At 42.5% G+C, this 10,825-nt stretch overlaps 1 protein-coding gene across 1 annotated transcript in view; it reads right to left on the reverse strand.

The window, feature by feature from the left end:
• Positions 1–10,825, reverse strand: part of LOC102082314 (protein NLRC3-like) — a 441,947-nt gene that overhangs the window by 247,389 nt on the left and 183,733 nt on the right. Inside the window, exons 5-7 of the mRNA XM_025905853.1 lie at positions 4,204–4,328; positions 2,796–4,099; positions 2,230–2,693 (exon numbers count right to left, since the gene is read on the reverse strand). Of these exons, the coding sequence (XP_025761638.1) occupies positions 2,230–2,693; positions 2,796–4,099; positions 4,204–4,328 (1,893 nt within the window). The remainder of the gene's footprint in view (positions 1–2,229; positions 2,694–2,795; positions 4,100–4,203; positions 4,329–10,825) is intronic.

Raw genomic sequence — 10,825 nt, forward strand, 5'->3', positions numbered from 1 at the left:
TTTTGGGGTGCCACACTCCCCTCACTAAAGGTAGCCTGACTCCCATTAGTGTGTCAGCAGTTCCTGCTAGACAAAGGCATTGATGCTATGTTCCCCAGACTTGAATCCAACTGAGCACATATGGGACATCATATCTCACTCCGTCCACCAACACCATGTTGCACCACAGACTGTCCAGGACTTGGTGGATGCTTTAGTCCAGGTCTGGGAGGAGATCCCTGAGGAGACTATGCACTACATCAGGGGTGTCAAACTCCAGGCCTCGAGGGCCGGTTTCTTGCAGGTTTTAGATGCATCCTTGATCCAACACAGCTGATTTAAATTGCTTAATTACCTCTTCAATATGTCTTGAAGTTCTCCAGAGGCCTGGTAATGAACTAATCATTTGATTTAGGTGTGTTGACACTGGGTGGGATCCAAAACCTGCAGGATACCAGCCCTCGAGGCCTGGAGTTTGACACCGCTGCGCTACATCAACAGAAGCATGTCCAGGAGTTGTAGGGAGGTCATACAGGCATGTGGAGGCCACAAACACAACTGAGTCTCATTTTAAAGTATTTTAATGACATTACATGTAAGTTGGATCAGCCTGTAGTGATTTTCCGCTTTAATTTTGAGTGTGACTACACGGGTTGCTACATTTGATCATTTTTTATGGGATTTTGTTGACAGCACATTCAACTATGTAAAGAACAAAGTATTTAATAAGAATAGATCATTCATTCAGATTTGTGATGTCTTAAATATATACTTAAAAAAACCAAAAACAACAACAACAGCTGCAGTGAGTGAACTCACCTCAGGGTCTCCAGTCGACAGTTTGGACTCTCCAGTCCAGCACACAGAAGCTTCACTGCTGAATCCTGCAGCTTGTTCTCACTCAAGTCCAGCTCTGTCAGATGGGAGGGGTTGGACTTCAAAGCTGAGGCCACAACTTCACAGTGAGTCTCTAAGAGTCCACACTGAGTCAGTCTGTGATGATAGAAATATAAAATGTGTTATTATAAAAGCAGAAAATCTGCATTATAAACACAGACTGAATGTATATGAAGACAAAACAGAGTGACGTCATAATCTGATGAACATCTGCTCTTCACATCTGTGCTTCAGCTCCTCTTACTCTGTTTGACATGACACAACGATTGAGTCTCTCTCAGTCCTGCAGACTTTTAATGAGAATCTTTGTTTGGCTTTAATCTGCAGATGAAGGAGGAAGATGGCGTCACATTTAGGCTTCCATAATGTCCACAGTCTGTCACTGAGATCTGATCCAGAGTCAGAGTGAAGAGACACATTTGGACTGTTTCCTGATTTGAATCTGACTCCAGAACATTTTGAATGAGTTCAGCTCAGTGAAGAGTTCCAGCTGGAAAGATGATCTCTGTTTGCTACCTGCTGCTGTCAGGTATGACTGTTCACATCCACACGCAGGAAAAACCTGCTGACTGTTACCAAACGGCGCAGAAATCTCATCACTGGACAATAATGATGAATGAACTCAGAGCTGCTGATATCAGATCTGATTTCAGGGGAACTAAACAAAGAAATGATTGGCACATTTTAGTGTTCTGAAGCATTAGTCTACTGGTGTATCGCTAGTTGGCAGAGAAAGATTTGTTTTCCTGTTCAGGGCTTCAGTGTTTATGACTCCAGATCCAAGTGACAGCAAGTCAAAATGATGTTACCTGTCTGTGTCCAGCAGCAGCAGAGAGCACAGCTGGTTCACCTCTGAGCCCTCACTCTGAACCACAACACTGTCACTCTTCATCATTACATCACACTTTAATCACACTGAACCAAATTCTTTCTCAGCACCTTCATCCTCACTCACCATGTTTATGCCACTAAACTCTGTCTGTAGTTCTGTCTGTTCACTGTTTGTAACATCAAAGTTCACTTCACTACAAAGAAGCTCTTCATAGATTCTTATTTCTGTCTCTCTCTAACAGCAGCGTCTGAATGACCAACAACAGCAGCAGCAGATTTAAAATACTGCCCCCTAATGACACCACACAGGTACTACAGGTAGATGTGAGTCTACAACACACAGCGTACGACTACCAATGCAGGATCATGCAAAGTGCACACACACATTTCCCGATCAACACAAAATATCATTTTATCTGAGAAACTCAAACTAATGAGAGTCGTTTAGTACTGTGTATATCTGAAGAACTAAACTACTAATCTACACTAATTAATGATGTTAATGATCACATCTGGACTCACCGAGCCTTTCTGCAGTTCCTCACAGCTGGAATCAGTCTCTGTCGTCCCCGCTCTGATGTGTTGTACTTCTGCAGGTCCAACTCATCCAGAACCTCCTCTGACATCTGCAGCATGAAGGCCAGAGCAGAGCAGTGGATCATATAGAGTAACTTTGATCTGTTCTCTGACTTCAGGAACTCTTGGATCTCCTGATGTACTGAGAGGTCGTTCATCTCCATCAGACAGTGGAAAATGTTGATGCTTCTGTCAGGAGAGATTTCATCATTGTTGATCTTCTTCAGGTTGTTGATGATTCTCTGGATGGTTTCTGTACTGATCTCTGTCTGACCCAGCAGACCTCCTAAGAGTCTCTGGTTGGACTCCAGACAGAGGCCATAAAGGAAGCGAACAAACAGGTCCAGGTGACCATTTTTACTCTGGAGGGATTTCTCCGTGGCTCTCTTTAGAAACTCATCCACAGAGGATTCACCCAAAGATAGTTTAATGTGACAACCTCGATCTGTGACTACATTAGAATAATCGTAAAAGCGAAAACTAATGTCAGAATGACTACAATTGTATCCCAGGAAGTCTTCCAGCACCTCTGTGTTCCTGTTGGTATAACAGTGGAACATGTAGACAGCAGCCAGAAACTCCTGAATGCTCAGATGAACAAAGCAGTAGACTGGTTTCTGGAAGATCACACACTCTCTTTTGAAGATCTCTGTACAAACTCCTGAGTACACCGAGGCCTCTGTCACATCCAGACCACACTGCTCCAGGTCTTCTTGGTAGAACATGATGTTGCCTTTCTCCAGATGTTCAAACGCCAGCCTCCCCAGCTTCAGAAGAACTTCCCTGTCAGCCTCCGTCAGCTCCTGTGGACTCGTCTCATGTCCCTCATGGTACTTGTTCTTCTTCCTCTTTGTCTGAACCAGCAGGAAGTGTGAGTACATGTCAGTCAGGGTCTTGGGCAGCTCTCCTCTCTGCTCTGTAGTCAACATGTGCTCCAGAACTGTAGCAGTGATCCAGCAGAAGACTGGGATACTACACATGATGTGGAGGCTCCTGGATGTCTTCATGTGGGAGATGATTCTGCTGGACAGCTCTTCATCACTGAATCTCCTCCTGAAGTACTCCTCCTTCTGGGCGTCAGTGAAGCCTCGTACTTCTGTTAGCCTGTCAACACATGTAGGAGGGATCTGATTGGCTGCTGCAGGTCGGGAAGTTATCCAGACGAGAGTCGAGGGAAGCAGATTCCCCTGGATGAGGTTTGTCAGCAGCTGGCTGACTGATGACTTCTGTGTGACATCAGACAGCAGCTTCCTGTTGGTGAAATCCAATGAAAGTCTGCTTTCATCCAGGCCGTCAAAGATGAACAAAAGCTGAGAGACAGCCAGCTTCTCTGCTGTGACCTTCTGTAATGTTGGATGGAAAACATGGATCAGCTCCAGAAGACTGTACTGCTCATCTCTGATCAGGTTCAGCTCCCTGAATGAAAGCAGAACCACCACACTGACATGTTGGTTCTCCAAGCCCTCTGCCCAGTCCAGAGTGAACTTCTGCACTGAGAAGGTTTTTCCAACACCAGCCACGCCGTTGGTCAGAACCACTCTGATGGGTCTCTGTTGGTCAGGTAAGGCTTTAAAGATGTCCTGGCACCTGATTGGAGCGCCATGGAGGGCGTCCATCTTGGAAGCTGTCTCCAGCTGCCTCACCTCATGTTGGGTACGAACCTCTTCACTCTGTCCCTCTGTGATGTAGAGCTCAGTGTAGATGGTGTTGAGGAGGGTTCTACTTCCTGTTTCATCACTTCCTTCAGTCACACGTTCACATCTCCTCCTCAGACTGATCTTATGTTCATCTAAAACCTCCTGCAGACCAACATCTGCTGAAAGAAAGAAAAACAGAAAGAAAACTCTTCAATGTCTGAACAACAACAAGAAGTCCAGTTTTCAGAAATGAGTCCATCAGCAGACAGATGTTCAGTCTTACTTTGTACACAGCTGCTCTGACTGGCCGTCTGCAGTCCAGCTCTGGTTCTGGATCTTTCTCCACAATGGGGACAGGAGGAGTCTCCTGATGAAGCAGACTGGTCCCAGTATGAGCAGATGCACTGTCTGCAGAACCAGAAACATATCCAAGGTGAGCAGCTTCTCCTCCAGCATAATCTCTAACCAGCTAACATTAATGAATGTAAAAAGTGTCACAGCTTTCCTGTCAGACTGTACTCTAAACCCGATGATGAACAACTAGTAGCTCAGTTTTTCAACATTTAGAAGAAGGGACTGCTCTCACAGCTAGAGATTGACGAGGTGCAACAAAGAAGGTGCCTAAGAAGTAGCTGCCAAGCAACGACTCACAGCATTGGCCAGCCACTTGAAGAGTAGGCCAAAAAGAGTAAAGGCAGGACAAAGAACCAGCTGTTCTCCACAGAATCAGCCAAGGTGTACTCTCAGTGGCAGGGGAACAATATGAGGACAGCACCACCAAGGCTGGAGATGGAGCAATACTGGAAGAGCATATGGGAGAAGGACGCAACCCATGCTCAGTGGCTAGTGGATCTGAGAGCAGACCACAGCGACCTCCCTGAATTGCTTAAATGAATCAGCACCTGTGATACACACAAGCAGTTAAAATCATCAAGTAAGGTAAAGTTCAGAACTCTTTAAATCCAACTTATTAACCAGCCAAAGACCCTAAGAGGTTTTATTCATTTAAAAGCCAGACTCTTAGCCTTGGCAACCCTAATTGGAAAATTAAAAAAAAAAGAACTCCACTTTAATCACACTCTAGATCTTGTTTTAACATATGGCATAGAAACTGAACATTTAACAGTGTTTCCTGAAAACCCTCTGCTGTCTGATCATTTCCTGATAACATTTACATTTACAATAATTGATTACACAGCAGTGGAGAGTAGACTTTATCACAGTAGATGTCTTTCTGAAAGTGCTGTAACTAAGTTTAAGAATATAATCCACCCACTGTTATCTTCTTCAATGCCCTGTACCAACATAGAGCAGAGCAGCTATCTGAACGCTACTCCAACAGAGGTCGATCATCTTGTTAATAATTTTACCTCCTCACTACGTACGACTCTGGATACTGTAGCTCCTGTGAAAACTAAGGCCTCAAATCAGAAGTACTTGACTCCGTGGTATAATTCTCAAACACGTAGCCTAAAGCAGATAACTCGTAAGCTGGAGAGGAAATGGCGTGTCACAAATTTATAGGATCATCATTTAGCCTGGAGAAATAGTTTGCTGCTTTGTTTATTTCAAATTTCTTTAAAAAAAAAAGCTAATGTATCCTAATATCAGTTATTGAAGAAAATATGCTGGAGCCCTACTCCAACACACACCGCTTCACATATCAACATAGAAATGTGTGTGAAAAAGAGCTGAGCTGACATTAAGCATGATGATTTATTTATAAACACTGAGTCACAACAACATATACACACACATCACCTCTCTGCAGGAGACAGTGGCTGGGCTTGAAAATGAATGATGTGTTGTTTAGACTCGTCACTCTGTAAGGACACAGGGCTGGGTGGAGGTCCAGGTGGGTTCCTGTGAATAATGATGGAGCAGTGATGTGAGTGCTGAGCTGTGACATGGAGAAGAGTCATGGACAGTTAGAGATGGTCATCTCACCTCTGAGCTTTGGTCTGGCTCTCATGTTCCCCACACAGAGTGCTTTTAGAGGGAGGGACTCCCTCCTCTCTGTCCTCACACTGATCCATGCTGCTCAATTCACATCAGCTCACACACACTTTTTACCTTCACCTGCAGAGGAAACACAAATCATTCATGTGCACATCAACTGAGAGCTGCAGAGGTCGTGTCTGATGTGTTGAACTAACATCCATCTGAGACACAGCTTTCATTTCAGTAACAGTGCCCAGGACCAAGCTGACTGCTTACAGAGAGTTCATACTGTAACTGCTAGCTGCTCTTTGGGCTCCGCCTCCAAGACAATGTTGTAGGTTGAATGGCTTCTTTGTGAGCGCGGCTGCTGAGTTGTTGCATTTATGTGCAAGGAATTTAATTGCACCCATGAAATGAAATTATTTGCTCGGGTCATGTTTTTGCTAATGGTTGTGTTATGACATAAAAATAAACTGTAGGACAGGTAAGAAGTGGGAGGAGGGAGATTTTCAAATTAGTTTGTAACTGTTTATCTTTGTGTTGTCAGAGTTAAATGTATCTTATATCTCCCTATTTTCTCTGAGCAGTTTCAACTTTTATTAAAAATAGAATGATATTTCTTTAAGTCTGCAACTTGTGGATTATCAATAAAGTGCATTTATTTTTTCATTGTGATAAACAACATGAATATTGTACCACTCTTCAACCTACTGCATGACTTGACTTTGTTTTCTTTTCAAACATACTTTACTGAGAGCATAAACAGGACATAATGCCAGCATAAAGATGATGATTGCTGATGGGTCTGCCTCGCACAACCCCTCACTGGAACGAGACAATTCAACTACAACAGCAAAAAGCTTTGAACACCAAGCAGAGCTCTTTGTGTTTCTCGTGCATGAGGGAGAGAACTGGACGAGCGCCAACATCACATACAAAGACAGATGTGTTTGTATGTGTGGGGTCAAGATGTGACCCCATAAACAACTTCTCTAAACCTGCAGTCCAGCTATTGTTGGGATTTAAATATATATTCTTAATTCTGATTTTCTGATTATATTGTTTTATGTATTTTAATATGAGAGGCCTTTAGAAACTGAGCTCAGAGGAGACAAAACTAGGTTAAGGGTGACAAGTTGCCCTGGCAACAGACTTTAGAAAGAGGAAGTGCAAAGCTCCACTGGAAATTTGACACAAAGAAAAGAGGAACTTGTACCATATAAGGTTTTGTTTGTATCTAAACTATGTGTGACGTGCTGCAAAATATATAGCAAGACGCGCTCCTGATCCCCCAGACTTCGGCTGGCGTGTCTATGTGCCTGCTCAGTCTCCATTTTCCAGAAAATGTCAAATTAAAGATCATTTTTTAAGTTAGACCACTTTGAGCCGTGTCTTTCTTGGCCATTAAGGAATACAAAGAACTGGATTTAATACTACCATAAAACAATAAAAGAAGGTACGACCTCTCTCAGGACCCCAAGTTGTGTGTGCATGCCAGAGCACTCTGGAAGGCACACAGAGTCTTTGCAGACTACTAAGGATCAAACCTCTATCCTTATGCAATTGATTAGAAAGCTCTAAGCATATATGAGTAAATATTTCTAAGCATAAATAACAATCAACAATATAAACCTTACAATTGGCATCAGGGATTTACTTTTAGACAATAGGGCAGTTTTACTTGCTGTTCAGCAAAAACATATTTATGTTACAGTTTTTCAGTTAAGAAGAGCTTAAACACTCTCAGCTTTTATATTCAAGGCCCTGTAAATAGTTGGGCAAACCCCCCCCCCCAAAAAGATCATTTTCTTAGAAGTGTTCATGTTCATGTTCCTTGATTCACAGATTATTTCACAGATAGAGACTGAATAACATTTGTAACTCGGCACTTTGCAAAAACCAATGACTTTAAATAAGTATTGTATTATTTTAAAACTTGGAATATAGTATAAATACTACGCCTAACAAGAAACTTGTGACTTTTATTTAAAAAATATATTAAAAAAATTGATCGCTTAAATAGTTTTTGTCATTAACCAAAAGCAGTGAGTTTATGCTCGAAATGTAAAACCTGTCAAACTCGTTTATGGTGTGAACAAAGCGAACATTTTATGACGCAGTATTTTAAAGCAGAGTCAGACATGAGAATCTATAAACTATCAACTACATGTAGGTAAAAGACTAACTTGTGACTTTTTTAGCTTGTGCTGTTTCCATGAATACAAAGACAAACTGTTAAAGGAGGAAACAAAGCAAACTTACAGTTTCTTCACACACACCATAACAAGCTCCACTCCACACCTGGAAACTAAACACGGACACACAGGTGAGCTGCTTCCTGGAAGGAGGCGGGACTCCACCTGAAACAGCACAGGTGGGAGGGGCTCAGCTCTGTGTGTGTTGATGTGTTAACTTTAAAAATATGCCGTCTGACTGCTCAGACTGAGTCAGAGTAAAGTTCACATGCTGATGTGTGGAGACATGAAACCTTGTTGTAGCTGCAGGTGTGAACACACTGATCCCAGATCAGCTCTGCTGTATTTGTAACATGAACATTTCTGCTGCAAAGCTTCAAATGTTCAGCATGTTTCTCTGTTTCCAGTCTATAGATCCAGACACACTTTCTACCTTCACCTGTGCAGTAAAGACTGAGAGCAGAGCTGAAACCAACCGTCCAATCAGTGAGCAGCATCAACACCTGAGCTTCATTCAGACTCTGTTATTGAAGATGTTGTTGGTACAAAGTTCATCTGGTGCTCACATGAATCCTGTGATGAAAGCTTTATTTCACTGAATGTTTCTTCAAAGCTCATTTCAACATGTTGAAGTCATGAATGAAAGTGCAGACTGAGAGTGGATCACATGATGTTTAAGGTGTGTCATGTGACATGTTCAGTATTGTCACGCAGGTCTAGATCGTTTGAATGGAGCTCTCTGTCTGTGCTGATTTGTCGCCCTCTGGAGGTCAAAACACAAAATGCATGATGTCACTGTAACCGCCACAGTGACAAGAAGTGTTTTTAAATGACTGAAACACTGAAATGATGCTAACGGCTGTCGTTAGGCTCACTGATAGCAGTGCTGATGTGTTCATGTCAATGTTCTCCTTCATCCTTTTCCAACATGGCTGCCCTCAGACCCACTGGAGCTCTGACCTTTTGACCTCCTGACCCTAACTATTTTAGTCTCTTTGCATTTTTAAATGCAAATCCATCCAAACTGTATCAGAGAAAAGACGCTGGAAGCTGCTCTATGAATGATGTTCATAGCAGAGTTTTAATAAAGAGCTATTCTATTGTAAAATGCTGAGATGATTATTAGACAGAACCCAGCGGCTCACCAAAAGCCTGCATTGAAAATCTATATGAAAGTAATCTATGCTCATATATGGCAAAATCCTTTAAGTGTCACTGTGTTTTTCATCTGTGCTCTTGTTGGTTGGACAAGTTTGTAAATGACAAAGAGCTCAGTGGACTTTGCATCCATCAAATCCTGTTAGATGTTTGTTTTTCCTTCACAGCTTTGTGATGAAGGCTAAAGAACAGAGATATGAACTATTGCCAATATGAATCCTGATGCATGACGTGGGCACAGACCCACCAAAGCAACACTCAGCTCACCTCATTCCAGGCGCTTGTCTGCTGGAGACCATGAGCCTTGTTAGTCACACATTAGCACCGTGGTAGGAAACAGCCTCCATCATTTCATTAGATCTGAATTTGGACTGTTTCCCTCTGGATGAGAACCAAGTCTGTCAAATCTATTGATCCAACACAAACTATCAAACACATTGGCTCACAGTCAGATTGGCTTTGTATGGATGGTGTAACAGGGGCTGGGAAAGGATGCTGAAAACTGAATATAATACAGAACAATAACAGGACATATAATCATGTAGAAACATGATCTTGTTCATTTTAATTTGTAGCTTGATGCTGCACTTCACATGTTTGTCCACCAGATGGCGCCACTGAGGCCTGTGTTGGAAAGCTTTGAGTAATGAATCGTTTTCAATCCAAGCTTCAGAAAGCTTCATGTGGTCATCAAGGAACCAACCAGGAAATATCTGCTGTGTGTAAAAACAGCAACACAAGAATCCAGAATGAAGACAAGAAACTCAAAGCTCACACACAAAACAGGTGGTGTTAATTTTGTGACGTGTTTCTGTAAAAACACCACAGAAGTGAATCATCAAAGTTTCCATGTGAGCTGATGATGCTGCTGCAGAGTTTCTGTTAACCTCCTGTGACCCCGCCTCCTCATACAGAGACATCTGATTGCTCTTCAAACTACATCACGTGGACACATGCGATTGTGTATTGTAGTATTGATCCCAATGCTGATATTAGTACTGGATCAATAACACTGGATGGACACTGAGGAACCAGAACTGACCCAAAACCCAGGATAAAGAGTTTGAGTGAATGTGGTGTGGAAGGTGTGGAGGTGGATCAGAGTGTCAGAGGAGACTCTGTAGAAGGACAGAGTGCCAGCAGGACAGTCCACATACACTGCTACTCTGTTAGAGACAGAGGAGGAGGAGGAGGAGGAGGAGATGGATGTTTTTATCTTATTGTGCCAGACAGAACGAGGACCATCATCAGAGCAGCACAGACTCCAGGACTGATCATTCTGTCCAAACCCAAATATTCTTGGACCCAAAGTCCAAATATTTTATCATTTATTATATTATATATTATTATTGTACCATCAACATCAACAAATACCAGCATATTTTCTTTGAGATTGAGTAGAGTGAACCTCTCCCTTGGTTCATTTCCTGCTCGCAGCATCAGCTGACCTCTGACTTCCTGGTTAAGGTCTCTCAGCGTTGACTGGAACATCAAATTGGACTCACACCATGTTCTTGTAATGTGGTCTGTTTGAAGAGCATCTCTGGCCTAAACACAATAGGAAGAACAACAACATAAACAAACACATTTCCATATTAAATGAAGGCCTAT

This window comes from Oreochromis niloticus, linkage group LG3 (assembly GCF_001858045.2).
Source record: "Oreochromis niloticus isolate F11D_XX linkage group LG3, O_niloticus_UMD_NMBU, whole genome shotgun sequence".
Classification (NCBI taxonomy): domain Eukaryota; kingdom Metazoa; phylum Chordata; class Actinopteri; order Cichliformes; family Cichlidae; genus Oreochromis; species Oreochromis niloticus.